Below are 19,124 nucleotides of genomic sequence, written 5' to 3' on the forward strand. Positions count from 1 at the left end.
CGAGTTGGCAAAGGTCTTTGTTTTCATTTCTGTTTTGTCGACGGTGCGGAGAATAAGTGTTACGCGAATGAACGATTAATCGCTGATCTCCAATGCAAGCAAAAATTTATCGTGATTATTTATTCCGTTTATTAATCGCGTCCCGCTTCGATTAATTATTTGCCGATAAATATGAGTTCATTCGTTAATTCGAGATATTTATTACATCGATATTTATAGATCGATATTCTCATACTCTCGAATGTGTCAGAAATATATATTATTTCTACAGTAGAAATTCACGTTATAAATTTCTCTATCGCATCCTTCGTAAATCAACAATTTATTGTTTTCTTACATCCCTTGAGAATAATGTATTTTAAAACATTTTGTTCTCTTTAGCAATACTGTATGTCATATGATGGAAAATTGAAACAGCGTCTTGTTTGTTTTCCAGCAATTATACTTACAAAAGCGACGATATAGAAAAAATTAATATTTACATAATATTAATATGTATATAATATTTATATAATATTTATATAATATTTATATAATATTTAAGTAATATTTATATAATATTTATATAATATTTACATAAAATATTTATATATTTACATAATATTTATATAATATTTACATAATATTTATAATTTTCATATCTTACACGAAAACTCACATGAAGTTTTCCCATAATAACTATTTCATCTAATTATTGACACATACAATGAAAAAAACTTTTTAAAGCAATAATGTTAAATGGTTCATCCTATATCACTCTAATAGCCTCTGCCTAATATTATGGCTTGTGTTGTGCTAAATGTCATTATTAATTAAAAAAGAATGTTATTATTAATCGTTCTGTTAATTTGCTTTCGTGCGAGAGGTCATCACACGAAGTATATGCACTCTTTGAATACATCTAGTCGCACAATCGATTGAAAATATATTTGTGCAAGTTCTGTGCACTTGTATTTACAACGACAAATATAAGTTAAATTATTTAAATCGGCTTTCAAGAAATGATATGAGGTCTCATTAAAGCCGAATGTGTAAATACGCTCGCTTATCATATGACTTTTGGCTTGAAAATTCAAACTATAAATATATATATCATATGATGATTTAATTGAGTTTCAGCATTTATGACTTATTAATTGTATTTGTATTTATCATGTTTATTATGATCGTATAATATGATTTTGTAGATTCGATAAATTTTCCAAATCAAACATTTGCAAAACATTTAATACTTTTCCTATTTACCTTTTAGATACAGAGGTATTTTATTAATTGAAAATTCTTGCTGATCTTTGACTTATTGATTTTTAGAATTTTTAGATTTTTAGTATTTTTTATACATACTAGTCATATTCGATTCTTTAATTAATTAATTAATTTTTTTAATATTGTGTAATTAAATTAAAAAATTCATTTTATGACTTCATCAAATAATACTTATGTATTTATTCACGCTAGCTGATCATCAATTATTATTTGCAAACATACTTATTAGTGAAAATTAAGAAGCAAATATTATTTTATTATTATTATTTATTACATATTTATTATTATTAATTTATTATTATTGTTTTATTTGCTTTATTCATTTTATTTTATTTATGCAATCAAGTATAAGAAACGTATTTCATAGAATGAAAAATTTCTTGTATCTGTTGCAATCATTAGCACGCACAAAAAAGTGTTAATTTGCATATAAAAAAATCCAATATCATCTATATGTCGCAATGTTAAAAAATCTGACAGATCGGTAGGTCAACAATTGTACTTACAAGGAAAGGCACGGAAGTGTCTCCGATTTTGATGAGCTTGTAATATGTTATTTTCTAGACAAAAATAAGGGAAACGTATTTTTTTATATGTGCCCATACGTGTATCTAGGGGGTAAAACACCCTTTTGAAAAAATCGGTTTTTTTCTTTCAAGATGAATATCTCAGAAACTATAAGAGATAGGAAAAAATTTTCAAATTAAAAGTTAAATGGCTTCAAGAAAACTTTACAACAATAACAAAAAAGAATTTTATTTTTTTTAATTTTTCAAAATACCCCCACCATAAATATATTTTTTTTTAATTTTGAAATTTCTTTATCACCAAGTGAAAGATTATTTTTTTACGAATCTAACTATATATGATTAAGTTATGTTTCGAAAAATCATTTTCCAGAATTAATTATAAACCTCTCTGCGTAATACGCTATTCATCCTTGCGCTCGATTTTTCGCGCAACACATCCTGTTTTTTCGTAATAGAAGATAAATTAACAGATACATTTGAAAGACATTTTATATAATTATCGGAAGGATATTTTTATCGTGCTAGACATTTAACCCTAAACAGTTGAATATATAATAAATATCAAGACACAAAAATCATATAAAAATAATATATCATATAAATATATCTAACAGAAATAATTATAATAAATATATCTGAATCTGTTGGAGCGAAATAGTATAAAAGGTTGTTGTTTTGTGAGCGTTAACTTAATACGTGACATCGTTTAATGGTGTACTAAATCGGTGCGTGTGCTCTTGTAAGAAAAGTATTTAGTGATATTTTAAAAATCTATTAATTTATATTTTTCTTACGATTTTCTTACTTTTGTGGCTGTGTAAAATCACAATTATAACATAAATTTTTATTTTTTTAGAGTATTGAAATTTTTTGCTACTTACAACTTTCATGGAAAAAACAGACGTTTATACCAAATTACCGTCAACAAACGTTTATATAAAATTACCGTTTATACAAAATTAATAATTCTGCTTTATTGAGCGGACTTCTTAAAGAAGAAGAAGAAAATTTAAAAAAAGGTAAAAATAAATACAATAAGCATGAAATAAAATTTATCATTCTTTAAGAATAATTACTAATTATATTTTTGACATATATATATTTTATTATATTTTTACAGCAAAATGCAGTTCAATCCGCGAAACGTCATAATACTTCTGTTTACTGCCGCTACTTTTAATTTACTACAAACTCCTGTTACAAATAAAGAAACAGAAGTAAAAGAGAAAATAGAAAATATGCTGTAACAAATGTATGAGGAAAAATTTGAATATACTTGAAACAAATATATTAAAAAAATTTTGAAAATCAAGAGAATCTTCATCTATTTCAAATTTTTCCTCAGTCATTGTTACAGCATATTTTCTATTCTACAATGTTCTACTATTCACGATATTGTTATTGCTCGATGAGCCTTTGAGGGCTTATATATTTATATACGATATAATAAATGGATATTATATGTTTACACCTTCTTTTATCTTATCCCTTCTCCTTCTCTCTTATTGATGATCTTTATAAAATTGTATGTTACAATTACAAAATTTTCATATATTACTTCTTTTATAATTAATATTATTAATATAATATTATTTACATAAGTGTTCAAAGTCTAGTTATCTCTGTCTGAAAAATTTTTATGCGAATGTCCTTCTCCTACTCTTCCTCTCTTCTTTCAGTTTCCATTTTTGCTTCAATTCTCATACAAGACGCAGAGCAATTAATAAATTTTAATGTAAAGAAATATTTATCTCAAAGATTGAATAGTATCACTAAAAGATTCAGGTCTTATCCCTTTACCAAAACTAGGAGGGATATTATCTTTAAACTGATAAAGTCGTACAATGGCCACAAACAACATTTTTTTTACACATTTTATACTATTGCTCCAACAATATATATTTATATTGTATACTTCAAACATTTTCATAATCATTAATCTTTGACTTTGAATTTTTTTAAGTTTCTCTCTTCTGCAAACAACAAGCCATAGAAAAATAATAACTATGATTCGTGATATAAGATACTAATTCCATTTCTACATAAAACAATAAGTGTAACAAATATGCAGCAAAAGTGCAGCATGCATTCCATAAAGCTATGCAATTACATAATTATATAATTATATTATTATTATTATTATTATTATTATTATTATTATTATTATTATTTCATCTTGTGCCGTCTTAAATTAAACAAGTTTAGAGTTTTGTGCGTCATTTCATGCATACATTTTAAGCTTATTTATATTTAACTTATTTATATTTATATTTATGTTTAATATCTTATCACATTAAATATAAATTTGATTTGTTATATCAATGTTATTCTAGCTATGCACGCGAAAAAAAACGTGATTACATGGAGAAAATGTAACCGTATTAGTTATCTTTCATTACATAAAAACAGAATGTATTACGCGAAAAATCGAGCGCATGGACAGACACAAATAACGTATTACAGAGAGGTTTATAATTAATTCTGGAAAATGATTTTTCGAAACATAACTTAATCATATATGGTTGGATTCGTAAAAAAATAACCTTTTATTTGGTAATAAAGAAATTTCAAAATTAGAAAAAAAATATATTTAGTGGTGGAGATATTTTGAAAAATTAAGAAAATAAAAAAATTTTTTTTGTTATTGTTGTAAAGTTCTCTTGAAGCTACTTAACTTTTAATTTGAAAATCTTTTTCTATCTCTTATAGTTTCTAAAATATTCGTCTCGAAAGAAAAAACCTATTTTTTTCAAAGGGATGTTTCACCCCCTAGACACGCGTATGAAAAAATACGTTTTCCTTATTTTTGTCTAGAAAACAACATATTAAAAGCTCATTAAAATCGAAGGGGGACACTTCCATGCTTTTCCTTGTTAGACGAATAAATAAAAGATACGCTATCGCGATTTATTTGAGTCTGCTGTCTGGGATGACCGTATATCCGAGAGAGCGCATTCGCGGAATTATTAATCATTCTCTTGAAAGGTCCTCATCTCATGACCCGTGATAAGTGCTCTGAACAACCTGGCTGTTGTTATGAGTTGATACAATCGCCCGTCTCTTCGAGGGCGTTAATGGAGGGTATTATGCAAAAATTACTTAATTCATTCATTAGAACACATTATATATGAAAATCAATTTCAAATTTCATTCACTCTCAAAGTAATTATTCGACCAGTTAATATATTTTTATACAACACATACACTGTGCATTTAGAATTAATTAGAATATTTTTTAATAATAAATATATAATAATTTTTATTTAATTTATTTTATTTAATTTATTTAATTATTTAATATATTTAATATATTTAATTAATTTAATTTAATTTATTTAATTATTTAATATATTTAATATATTTAATTTATTTAATTTATATTATAATATTTTTTATTTAATTATCCAGTAAATATTAATAATAATGTATGATGACTATTTAAATACCAAAGCTATTTAAGAAATTAATTATTATCGACTATACATCTCACTGGAAAATATTACCGCATTATACTTATCTATTAAAATGTTTGACATTTCAAGGTTTTATCAGTAAAAATAAATATATGTTGATTATATAAACCACATATGCAAAATATGAAATATTTATTATTGTTTATCGTAACATTACAACATCAGCGACTCTATTCAAAGAACTTCATATATAATCATTTATAAATTGCATATTTGCATCGTCGTGAAATATTTTCAAACATCGAATTGTGTCGATTTTGTTCAAACAGCGATGTCAACAAATTCCAATCATCGAAAAAAACACGTGATTTTGCTTACGTACTAAAAAAGTTTATTTCTTATTCGACTGTTCATTTTAATTATCCAACGATGGAAATAGTTGATAAACGTATGCCTTTAATTTTGCGATTTTTTAATGGAATGTACTTTACGAATAAATCGAAGGATCGAGAGAGAAATCAAAGAGGATCGACTGAAAATAAAAGATACAGCGTAGAAAGGCAGAAAAGCAGAGATAAATGTGAGAGGATGTTTTGTAAAATTTATTTCTTCTTCTGGGAAATGTAATTTACGTGTTACACATAAAATGCTGAAGGCAATATACCCATATCTCTTATCTATATATCTCTTTCTTAGCTAACGCGATCGCGCGTGCTAAATAAAGTTATAAGGAGTATAATCTGACGTCATAATGGGACGATTGCAAAAACATTGTTGTTACACGTTGATTTGATTCAAATCCTCCACCTGCTTGTGAGTAATCACGACGTCCCTGATGTGGAAGTTGGGTACTTCGGTGAAGTTGAAGGGAACCGGTCTGTCAAGTGGGTATCCCAACGAACGAGCGTCCACCACGCTCGGACCCCAGATGGGGGAATCCACGTGTGCGGCAGTCGTTTCGTCGAAATGCGACACAGCCACGAAGAGTTTGAACTGCAAGCCCTCCTTCTTGCCTCTGGGAAGAATTAGACGGTCAGGGAAGCCATAAAGCTGTCCTGGATAGGTGAAGGCCTCGCCACCCTCGAGAGCCTTCACAACCTTCTTGTACAAGACATCGCTTGGGACCTCATCCGGAACGACGTAAATGGACTCGTGGCTGCTGCGCTCGATCTTGTTGGTACCGGATACCACTGTAACGTTATTAAGAGCATTAATGATCGAGAAACTGTTCTAATCTTATATATCTTGCTCGAAGAGAGAAACTCGACGAAGAGAGAAGATGCGAGCTGAGAAATAATCCGATACTTACGGTCAACGACCCATTGATCCAGTTCCAAGAAGTTGTAGTGGTTCTCGCTTATGTCTACTTCGTGGCCGTAAACGTTGTATTTGGGTCCAAGGAAAACGCGAACGATCGCCTTGACGTCCTTGTCGCTGTGGACTGTGATGTGATAGGTGAAGGGCTTGTGGTTAAGACGATATTGACGCGCTTTGATCACCGTCGATTGCGCCTCTTTGTGGCTGCGCACGGACACAGCGTTGCTGATCAAGGAGTCGAAGTGGTCGAAGAATGTTACCAGTTTGTCGACGGTGACGGATTCGACATGCACGCCTGGGAAGACGAGTTCCTCGTGCGTGTATTTCGGCAAATGTTGCTTGTATCTACGAGAACATATTGAATAATTGATCCCAAAATTCCTCAGTTGTATCGGATTGGGTTCGCGAAGTCTTAAACTTACTTCGTCCAGTAGCTAACAATATTTTTGTATATTCCGTAGAACAGGGGATCTCTCAAACGGGTGCTCAACAGGTCGAGAGCGCTAGGGACAACGTGGTTCGAGGTAGTGTGCACCGGAGTTACCCCGAAGACTTTCCTGTACAATGAGTCCAAGTGTCCATAATACCCGGGATTGACGGAATCGGCGTTTCCTTGGATAACGTTGCCGAGATGATTGAGACCGTCCACGGTATTGTAAATATCGATTTGCTTGCCGTTCGCATCAACATGGCCGCTGTCAATAGCGTCAGAGATGCGAACATGAACGTCCTGCAGGGCCTGTGTCGAATAATCGTAAAAAAATAATAATTAATGATTTAGTTTATTAATAAATAATGATTCCATTCGATTATCACTAGTAACAACGCCCCCATTAACGAAAGCTATTTTCCAGACAACTTTCCAGACAACATCCAAAGGATATCCTCCATCTCTGGAACATCCTTTCGATGTTTCTTGGTCATCTTTGGTTATCTTTCGACATATTACCAACCTGGACATCCTTGTGCACGTGAACAGGGATCTCGAAACCAACGGGACGTTGGGGGAACGGCAGTCCATTGGCATGTTGCAGCGTCGGATAATAAGGAACGACGGGCCTGTTTACGTCAACGTAATCGACTTCGTCGAGATTGTGCGACAGTCTCTCCAGATTATAACGAACGAGAATCTGATGGTGCAGATACAAATACAATTCGCCGCGGATGTGCTGGGGCAAGTGATGCTCAACGCTGTTTAGCCAGTGTGGGAAGTCGTGGGCGCTTGCGACATAGAAAGAGTTCAAACCGATGTCCTCGGTGAAGTAGCTTAATTTATGATTATCCGAAACCCCGTGGTCGTGCACTATGTACCAGCCGCTGTAGTTGGCAGGAATGTAATAGTGATCCACACCTCCGACTGTTTTTTTCACGGCAACTGGAATCGAATAACTTCAATTAATATTTCAATGTAATGGCGTTCTTGTTATAATTGCTCGGTTGGTCTGAGCGACTTTGTTCTACTATAGGCAAAGGAAATGTATAAATAAATATTTATTCATAAAAATAAATAGATACCCAGCAAACACCAAGTATGGGAAATTACAACTAACAACTGTATAAATGTTATTTGATGTTTGCTGGGTAGTCTTCTTTAATTTTGCATTCCTCTAATCTAAAGAAGTAACGTTCTATTTTTAGCACACTGATAATTAATATCTTGGAAAAACAACGTAAAATTCTTATGAAGCGATTTTTCTGAGAGAAAGAACTTTAATTTTTGATCATAAATTAAATATATTAGAGAAATTTGAAGAAGGATTATTTACTGATGTAAGAAAATGGAATAATTTAAGACTAAAATAAATATAATTCGGGTTGACTAGTGTACTAACCTTGTGTGTTGCCCAATGCGATGTGATGGGCCTGATGTATGATTTCCTCGTTGAAGAAGTAATTGGGGAGTATCTCGTAAGCCGGGGGTAGACGGATGTTTCTGGTGTCGGGGTGATGCAGGACGGCGACGCTCAACGCGTAAATATACACGTATTCATTCACATGGAAACGCGCCCAAACGGCAGCATTATAGAAGGTGTCAAAATCCTTGGCGCTATGGAAGACATGGAACAGGTTGACCGCTTCCTGGTAATGTTGGGGGACCCTCACGGAGAACAGTACTCCCCGCGGGACTATTCCGTGTTTCAATCGCTGTAGGAACTCGGTAACCGCTGCCTAGAACAACCGGACCATCGAAAGAATTATAGACTTGTTAAAGCAGGGTTGCAACGAACTATTCCAGGGTTTCAACAGCTTCTCTTTCGATACAAGTAGATAAAATGTTATAAATTTTGTTATAAAAAGCTATCTTCGCTACTGTCTTTCCAGCAAACACCAAGTAACATTTATATAACTGTTAGTTGTAATTTCCCACTCAATAATATAACTGTTACATGTTATATGACTGTTATGTAACTGTTATATAACTGTTATTTTGTGTTTGCTGAGTTAACAATCATTAACCCATACAGCACAGAACATTGTTGTAACATTACAGCAATATTGCAGCAACATTGTAATATTGCCGCAATATTGCTGCAATGTTACAACAAAGTTCTATGCTATATGGGAATGTACAAAATATATTTTCATAGTTTCATTATATTTTTTTAATATATATAGCTCTGATCAACTACTGCATCCAATATACCTGATCGTTGAACGAAGCGACGTTGTCTTCCAAGTTGAAGGATCGCGCCTTTTGGTAGAGCTCCGGGTGATAGACGGTGGGCTGGTCGACGTGCCAGAATAGCTCGTAGATGCTCTTCTGCTTGACCAGATAGGTCTTGTCGGCGGTGTGGGTGGGCACTTGCGTGGCCTGAGCCAGGCACACAGCCGCCAGGAACAACGCAATCGCTTTCATCCTCGTGCTTGCTTCGCGGACGATCGGCTCGCTGCAACTCTCGTGAACTGCATTATATACTGTTCTCTGGCGAGATAAAAAAGTTCAAGGTACACGATTGCAGTACCCTTAATGAGGTAACAACCCAAGCAACACCGATAACCGGTCGCCAATCTTTCCGTTGTTTGTGTAATAATTATCTTTATATATTGATAATTCTGTCTCCCCTTTGACACATCATCAATCCGGGAATCGTGTTTGTTTTATTCGGCAAAAAAAATAACTCACGTTCTTTTAGAAGTATCTCTTTCAAGTATGTTGAGATGCTTTGACTCTTGTTTTTAACAGATATGGATTAAAGTTTTCTTATTGAGCAAAACAGAATTGAGATAAATTACAATGATTGTAAATTGAGATAATTAATGCCGAAATTTTGCAATATAATTTCTTAAAAACAAGTTAAAACATTACAATCAAAATAAATTGTCTCAATTAAAAATAATTATAATTATTTGTAATAATTATTTGGTAATAATTATTTGGTAATAATTTGTAATAATTATTTGGTAATAATTATTTGGTAATAATTTGTAATAATTATTTGGTAATAATTATTTATAAGAATAGGTAATAATTATTTATAAGAATACTCGCAAGCTTTAAAATATATTATTGTTATATGCAGAAGTTTTCAAGCAGTATTTATGCAGATAAAAAAATTGCACGAAAATAACAGAAATTGCAACACAAAGTTAATGGAGACATTGATTTTGTATCAGTGATACTTCTTCAAGCATTTAAGAATGATTTATGTTGAAAACCACAGAATAAAAGATAAATATGAATACATTCGTATTAATAGCAATAATCATTAATAAAAGAATAATCATTTTAATTATGGACAGACTTTTGCACAATATAGCAAATATGATAACGTACTTGGTACAAATACAACTCGGTTTTTTTGTGATTAACTACGACTTTGATAAACTCTCACCTAATGATTATATAATATATTATTTGTGCGAATAGAAAGAGAGAGAGAGAGAGAGAGAGAGAGAGAGAGAGAGATATTAAATAATTCGATAAAATAATAAAAAAGAAACCAGCCAAGAAAAAGAAGATATTTAAATTTCTGTTGTATTTATATTTCTATCTTTATATAACAGAAATCTTTATATAAAAGAATTTTAATCAGGATTATATATCATTTCAATCAGGATTATTAAAAGTTTACATATGTAAAAGAAATTAAACATTCGAATTATTAAAAATTTATATACATAAGACTTATTAGATAACATTAGACTATATACATAAGACTTATTAGATTACATAAGATTTATATACATAAGATTTATATACATATTAAAGATATAAGATAAGCGAAACAGTCCCCGCACAATTTTTGAGACGCTTCCAACAGATTAAGAAAAAGAAAACATATATATAAGGCACATTTTATCTGCTACATGTATGTATTTGTGTGCATGTATACATGTATGCACGCATATGTCTGAAGAAAACATGTTTTAATCTTGTTTTTTATATCAATTCTACCAAATTTATTTAAAATTTAGCGAAGAAGATAAAGATATATACATATATTCGCCTATAAAAAAAATTCATTCTATGAAATTTTTAATAAAGATATTTATAATTAAATGTTAAAAGTTATTGCAAGTGATAATATCGATAAAATTTCAACTGTGAAAGATTTGCATCAATTTAATTTTTTACTGGAATAAAGGATGAAGAAGAAAAAGAAGAAAAAAAAGAGAAAGAATATGTATGTTTATATAAGTTCGTTTTAATTTTAATACATCAATTAATTAATTATTTATTAATATTAATATCATTTTATTAAGCAATTTTATTAACAAAAGTTTAAATCAAATGTATGGAGAAATTATGTGTTTTAAATATAAGAAATATGTGTTTTAAGTATTATTAAATATATCATTATTCATATTAAATTCAATTTATTCCATTTATTCTATTTATTCCCACATTCTTTTTCCTTTTTGTGAAAATGTGAAAATTTATTTCTCAGACTATAAAGATGCTTTATTTTAAGAATAAATATTTCTTTTTAATCTTTTCGTAAAGAAAACTATACTGACGTAAATGTGAGATGGATCGCCATATATATAATTAATAATACTAGAACATTACAATGTGCTATGTGCACCATTTAGTGCCTTTTATTATATAATACAATCTGAGAAAAAATATAAATATATACAGGGTGTCCTAGACCACCCGTACACCCCTTTTCTTTCAAAAACTAAGCATTTTAGAGAAAAACGTTTTCGACAAAAATTGTATGGTTTTGAGGGGAACATAAGATGGTGTCATTGGTTTGACCTTGGATGGCATCGTTAAGGTGAGGTCAAGGACACCTTTAATTTCTTAAATGGAACCACCTATTTTTTATTGCATATTCTTATAGCTTATATCGAGAGCTTTCCAAAACACTATAATAAAGTATTTTTTCATCAAGTACTTTTCGAGTTATAAGGCTTGAAATAATTTCTTAATTTTACATAAACCATAAAATATCTAGTAAAATATTCATTTTTCGATTATCTTACCTTAATACTTTTATGTACAAAATAATGAGAGGAATCGATTGGTGTAAAGAAAACACATAATTGTTTCGAAAAAGAAATGTAATTGTTAATTGCAAATTACATTTTTTTTTTCGAAACAATTTTGTGTTTTCTTTACACCAATTGATTCCTCTCATTATTTTGTACATAAAAGTATTAAGGTAAGATAATCGAAAAATGAATATTTTACTAGATATTTTATGGTTTATGTAAAATTAAGAAATTATTTCAAACCTTATAACTCAAAAAGTACTTGATGAAAAAATACTTTATTATATAGTGTTTTGGAAAGCTCTCGACATAAGCTATAAGAATATGCAATAAAAAATAGGTGGTTCCATTTAAGAAATTAAAGGTGTCCTTGACCTCACCTTAACGATGCCATCCAAGGTCAAACCAATGACACCATCTTATGTTCCCCTCAAAACCATACAATTTTTGTTGAAAACGTTTTTCTCTAAAATGCTTAGTTTTTGAAAGAAAAGGGGTGTACGGGTGGTCTAGGACGCCCTGTATATGAGTAATATATACTTGAGCCATTCACAGACTAAAATGATTAACTCCACTTTTTGAATTTTTTATTGATCAATCACGTGCTTTGGCACTAAAATTTTAAAAAATTCAAAAAATGGAGTTAATCACCTTAACCTGTAAACAGCTCATTTAATTAATATCATTATAATAATATTTTAATAATATTTTAATAATTAATCAATATAATTATTAATATAATTATAAAAAATAAAATTATATATATACTTAAATATATAAAATTATGTATGAAACTTAGACACATTATATATAATAGTGTGATTCTGTCGATTTATTCTTTCTCGATTATTAATATTACATATTAATTACACATTACCCATCACTATCACTGCTACTTATTACAACATAATAACATTCTTTAAGTATTAAACTTGTCAAACATTAAATCGTCGCTGTCACTGTCATCGTTTCTATATGCATTTACTCTATATTTTAACGTATTACCAGATTTTCATATAATATATAAAAATCTAATAACATACACACATTGCTTAATTGTTGAGTCCGCTAAATATCATTATTTTTTTCATAATCGCTTAATTTCTAAAAATGCTATAAATTGTTTTCAATATATCACTTAATTTCTAAAAATGCCATAAATTGTTTTCAATATATATATTTTCAAAATTTTCCAAATTTAATAAACTTTTATATAAGACACTTTTGTCAAAGATATCAAATATTATAATATGCAACATATAATTGATAATTAAAATTATTAAATTAGTAATTAAATATATATATATATGTAGATAATAAGGAAAATTAATATAAGAAATTTAAGCAAGTTATTTTCGCCGCAAAGCGCAAAAGGTTTTGCGTATTAAAATACAAGATATTTATAAAATGCGCATATTATTTGGAGTTCAAAGCACAAGGAGAGGAGAGACGGATTTGCATAAATTTGAATATCTTTCCTCACGGAACACATAGTTTTCTCAGCATGCTTTATTGAAAGAAACGTTTTGATTCGCATATCACATTCGCGTGATACAACATAATTCCAATTGGCAACTATATAATAACATTAAAGTTTCCTTCATGTAACTTAATTCAGTAACTTAAAGGTTCATCGTATTCTCGTCCATCGTATCCTTGTTAATCCTATGCTCTTTTACCCAATCCTTGTTCATCGTATTCTCGTTCATCCAATTCTCGTTCATCCAATTCTCATTTATCGTATCCTCGTTCATCCTATTCTCGTTCACCAAATTCTCGTTCATCGTATTCCCCGGCATGTGATAGATGTACACGTCCTTCAGTAACATGTTTGGCGTGAAGAACTTCCACGGATGCATCGGTTTATCGAGCGGGAAGTCGAGCGGTTTCCCATCCAGCGTCAGCTTGCCGAAGATTGGCAACTCTACGTTTCTGACCTTGCTGTCGTCGAACGTGCTCAGGTAGAAGAACATCTTGAATCGCATCCCTTCAGGTTTGCCCTTGGGCAGAATCAGACGGTCGGGTAGAGTAAAGAACTTCTCGATGTAGGTGAATGGTGCGTTGCCACTCATAGCCGTCTCCAACTGCTTGTAGAACACGTCGCTGGACACCAAGTCGGGCATGGTGAAGATCGAGTCTGAGCTGTGACGCTCGATGGTGTTCGTGCCTTGTTTCACTGAAAGAATGAGCATTGATTGTAGAAAAAAATAGAACGAAGAAGAAGAAATCATTAAATTGTAACAAGACTTACACGTCACGTTAAAGTAATCCATTTCGAAGAAGTATTTGTAGGACTCGCGGAAATGTGACAGATCTTTTCCCCTGATGTCGTCGAAAGCGGGCCCGAGGAAGATCTTGAGCACGGCTTTGGTCTCCTTGTCACTGTTGATGTTGAAGCGATAGGTGAACGGCTTGTGGTTGAGGCAGTAACGGCGAGCCTTCACGCGTAATTTCATTCCCTCTTTGAAGCTCTCCACGGAAAGAGCATTGTTGATGAACGTATCGCAAGTGTCAAAGTAAGTCACCAGCTTGTCGATATTGACGGATTCGAACTTGACGCCTGGGAAGATCAACTCATCCTGGGTATAGTGCGGCATATTTTTCTTGTATCTGTGAAAAAGAGAGAGATAACTTCCCAGCAAACACCAAGTAACATTTATATAACTGTTACATAACATGTAACAGTTATATTGCTGAGTGGGAAATTATAACTAACAGTTATATAACTGTTATTTAACGTTTGCTGGGTTAATTAAGAAACTTTTATATGATTTCAGGGAAATGAAGAAGAAACCACGCGTACGAACCTGAAGAAGTACATCATAATCCTCTTGGTTAGCCGATAGAATCCTGGATCTCTCAGGCTAGTGCTGTAGCATTGGAGAGCACTCGGGACTACTTTGTTCTTATTTTTGTAGTCAATGTTGAAGCCGAGGATGTCCCGGGCCAGAGCATCGTACATTCCATAGAAGCATCGGTTGCACGAATCCACGTTACCTTCGATCAGGTTCGCGAGGATGCTCAAACCCTCGGGAGTGTAGATGTTGACTTGCTTACCGTCCTTGTCATGGACATAACCGAGATCGATGGCGTCCATGATGCGCACCTCCAGAACCTCGATATCCTGTTTGCGACAAATTTACAAATAAACGAAAGAAATAAAATAATCGTAGCGCAGAAATAACGAACGAGAGACGACACCTTCAGATATTTGTATTTATAAAACGGTACGTTCGTGTAGCGAGAACGTTGCGGTATGACCATTCCATTGTTGTACGTCAGGATCGAGTGGAAGCCCGGATAGAAGGGCTTGTTCCAGTCAAAGTCCTCGATATCGCCCAAGTCGTTGGAGATGCGTTCCAAATAGTAGCGATTCAGCAACTGTTTGTGCTTGAAATAATAAAAATGACCTCGGAATTGTGCCGGGATCTCGAAATTCTTTATGTTGAGCCAGAAGGGCATCACTTGACGGACGTAATAGTAGTAAGCGTTCAACCCAACGTCCTCCATAAAATAGTCCAACTTGTAATCGTCGAGATAGGGCTTGACTAAGCTTCCGGAGTAGTTGGCGTAAATCATGCAGCTGTCGACGCTATTCATATTGGTGGGCCTAACTCCTGTTTGCATAAAGAAGATACTTGTACATTAGTTTCATTAATTTAATAATATATTAATTAATTAACGCTTTTATAGGATCGTGATATGACTTACCGTACGTCATCTTGATATCACGAGCTTGCTGGATTACGTTGTTGTCGAAGAACAGATTGGGATAGGTTTCATAGGGAGCAGGCAACCTCATGTGCTTGCAGTCAGGACGATAGAAGACAGCGATGGTGAAGGCGGATGTAAAGACGCCATCGTTGAGGTTGAGACGCGCCCAAGACGCGGTCTTGTAGAAAGTCTGGAAGTCTTTGGCGCTGTAGAAAAGCTTGAAGAGTATCTTCACCTCCTCGAGGTGTTCCTCGTAATATGGCGAGTAGATGGCATTACGACTAAGCATGCCGTTTTTGTGCAGGTGCAGGAAATCCTGGACGATCAACTGCAGAAGAAATGGAAAGAAATTAATGAACAACACGCAAGTATATAAAAATTCGAAGAAGAAAGGACATCATGGGATTGAGATCCTTCAGTCTTTTAAACATTTATCTTATTCGAGAAAGTAATCTCTCATCTTCTATCCAGCAAACACAAAGTAACATTTATATAACTGTTAGTTGTAATTTCCCACTCAACAATATAACTGTTACATGTTATGTAACTGTTACATAACAGTTATATTGCTGAGTGGGAAATTATAACTAACAGTTATATAACTGTTATTTGGTGTTTGCTAGGTAGTTTAGATACCTTCTTTTAGCTTACCCATACAAATATTACGATGTTGCTGCAATGTAACAACAATGTAACAACAATAGCCTGTGCTGTATGGGTACCCAGCAATCAAATGACAGTTATATAAATGTTACTTGGTGTTTGCTGGATAGATACCTTGTCATTGTACACGTCAATGTTGCTCTCTATGTTGTAGTCGCGGCCAATCTTATAGAACTCCATATCGGTGAGGGTGTTTTGCTTAACAAAGAACAGCAGCTCGTAGAGCTTCTTCTGCTTGTGGAGGAAGTCCAGATCGGCGGTTTTGCCGGTGATATGCAACCCTTCCGACATGCATAGCGCCATGAGCGCTAACAACAAGAGCTCCTTCAGCATCGTGCTCAATCTTCGATGTCTTCACGCAAGTCTCAGCTACCTTCGCAAGTCAGCAGAGGAGAATTATAGCTGATAATTGGATTGTTGCCGGCTTTTATACCGGTAACAGTGTTTTTTCGCCATAATCAGCTGACCCGAAAGTCGCGACCTGTCCAGACCTGCCTAAGTTTTGTCTGTTTTCTCGCTCTTTATCTTTATGTATCACGTTCTGATCAGACTGATCAGACTTTTGCTTGCGACATCAGAGAATCAGAGAATTGGACAGTTCGGTACAAAATCAATGAGAAAATCAAATCATCTCTCGCTCTTGACGCGATAGTAAGAGATCATTGAAAAGTTTTGTTATAATGTTTAGCAATTCAATTAAAATGATCCACAATGCTGATTAATATCATCGTCACAGAAAACAACAACATCTCACAAAATGAGAAATAGCATCCACAGATACTTTAATTCAAATTTTGTTTCAATTATTGAAGCTGAATGTTTTGTATAAAAAAAAATAATTCATGTACTTTTTCGATTTAATATTTTGATATGTGTTGAATCAAATGAAATTCTGTTTGATCAAAGTCTATTTATAATTGAATGAAGATTAAGCATTTATCATATTACAGCAATAATTGATTTTTACAGAATTTCAATCAAAAGGTGACTCAAAAGGAAAAATTTTCTAGATGTGTGAAATTTTTCTTCTTAAATATCCAATCACTTTAGATGCCTATCGCAATTTAAAGTTTATAATTTTATGATTAAATAATGCACACACAATTATACACGATGACTACATCGCCCCTCATGTAATCATATAAAAATTATATCAATCAAAAATATACAACAAAAATCGCTTCATCTTCATGCCATGTTTGCTTTTCGTTATCTCAATATTTTTCGTGTCTTTGTTTTGCTTTGTAGGCGACTAATATACTGATAACGATAGATTAAGATGATACCTATTTTCTTGGGTGAAATTCCTACAACAACATGATTATATTAATAATAAAAGAAACGAAATCGCTCTCTCGACCTCGCAATAGTAATGGTCTTTATCATTCAGATATATAAAGCACATTCCAGACTCATCCTTTTTCTTCTTACACATTCTCCCGCAAATCTTTATTTTTCTTGACAATATGCAATCGATAATTCTTTGATAGCTCTTACAAATCTATAATTTTACAAATTATGCTTTAGAAATGGTAACATATATAATTTTATTCTTTATGCAATTTAAAGCAAACTTTATTAGAATTTTAAATTCAGGATTAATTTCGATAATATAAAATTTCATTACTCATTCAAATTACGTTAATCTTAATTTAAGATTAAATAAAAAATTAAATTAATCAGTTACATTAATTTAAAGATTACATTAATTTTAATCTAAAATGTAATATATATTATGTAATGTATATGTATATAAATATATATAATATTAGATAGAAAAATCATTTTAATTAAAGAAAGTGTTAATTATTTGTTAAAAAATAATAATATCAATTATTAATAAATTATTAGTTAATGGATAAAGGAAATTGCTCTTTTTCTTCAACGAGTCTCAAAAATTATACAGTACATCTTATTCTTTTTAAGTTGTCTATTGCTAATTAAGCTAATCAAGATTACAAAAATATTAGAAATTTTCAGCAAAAAATAGCTTTAATGCAAGATAAAAATCTAAGAATATCTGAAAGAATAATTATTTACTATATTTTTCTGTCTAATATTTAATATTTATATTATTTATATTAATATTATATTATATTTATATAATTATATAATTATTTACATAATTATATAATTATTTATATAATTATATTAATTTTAATTATTAGAGATTTGGCTCAAGTAATCAAAAAATTAAAAAGAAAATGGCATAAGAGCCAACGCGCGGTAGTTGGAGCGCAGAGAAGCAACAACACTTCTTTCTTTTTTCAATATTAGTTAATTAAAAATCGTTTTTTGTTATTATAATGTGTTTTTTAATAAACTAATATTGAAAAAAGAAAGAAGTGTTGTTGCTTCTCTGCGCTCCAACTACCGCGCGTTGGCTCTTATGCCATTTTCTTTTTAATTATATTAATATTTATATTATATTATATTATATATATATTATTAATATTTATATTATTTGTATAATAATTGCAAAAATACAACAGATAATACAATTCATACATCAATAATTGTGCACGCAATTCTTTTTTTTTTTTATAAAGAAACGATATTATGTAAATATGTAGGAAATAATAGGCATACATGATAAGGATGAAGAAATCTAATAATACCGTAGTCAAACAGATCTGTAAAAGTTTAGAACTTGATAAATATAAATCCACAAACACGTGCCCAAGGAGAAATGACAAGTCGGATAGACGTTTGTTAGACGTCTAAGATGTCTAATAAACGTCTATTGGACATCTATTAAACGTTTTAGACGTCTATTCGACTT

The 19,124-nt window shown here is 31.5% G+C and overlaps 2 protein-coding genes across 2 annotated transcripts; both read right to left on the minus strand.

Moving 5' to 3' along the window:
• Positions 1-5,790: 5,790 nt before the first annotated feature.
• On the minus strand, positions 5,791-9,414 carry Hex70b (hexamerin 70b). Its single transcript, XM_083080918.1, has 6 exons — positions 9,171-9,414; positions 8,359-8,695; positions 7,480-7,901; positions 6,949-7,265; positions 6,519-6,871; positions 5,791-6,399 (listed from the first exon to the last, which is right to left on the minus strand). Exons 1-6 carry the CDS (start codon positions 9,381-9,383, stop codon positions 5,987-5,989), a joined length of 2,055 nt encoding a protein of 684 aa, XP_082937044.1. The 5' UTR covers positions 9,384-9,414; the 3' UTR covers positions 5,791-5,986.
• A 4,042-nt stretch (positions 9,415-13,456) lies between these two features.
• Positions 13,457-16,734, minus strand: Hex70c (hexamerin 70c). Its single transcript, XM_083079719.1, has 6 exons — positions 16,457-16,734; positions 15,677-16,007; positions 15,167-15,582; positions 14,773-15,089; positions 14,217-14,575; positions 13,457-14,141 (listed from the first exon to the last, which is right to left on the minus strand). Exons 1-6 carry the CDS (start codon positions 16,673-16,675, stop codon positions 13,588-13,590), a joined length of 2,196 nt encoding a protein of 731 aa, XP_082935845.1. The 5' UTR covers positions 16,676-16,734; the 3' UTR covers positions 13,457-13,587.
• Positions 16,735-19,124: the final 2,390 nt, after the last annotated feature.

Source organism: Camponotus vicinus, unplaced genomic scaffold (assembly GCF_025532165.1).
Source record: "Camponotus vicinus isolate PSW18456_S1 unplaced genomic scaffold, iyCamVici1.0 SCAF_10, whole genome shotgun sequence".
Lineage (NCBI taxonomy): Eukaryota > Metazoa > Arthropoda > Insecta > Hymenoptera > Formicidae > Camponotus > Camponotus vicinus.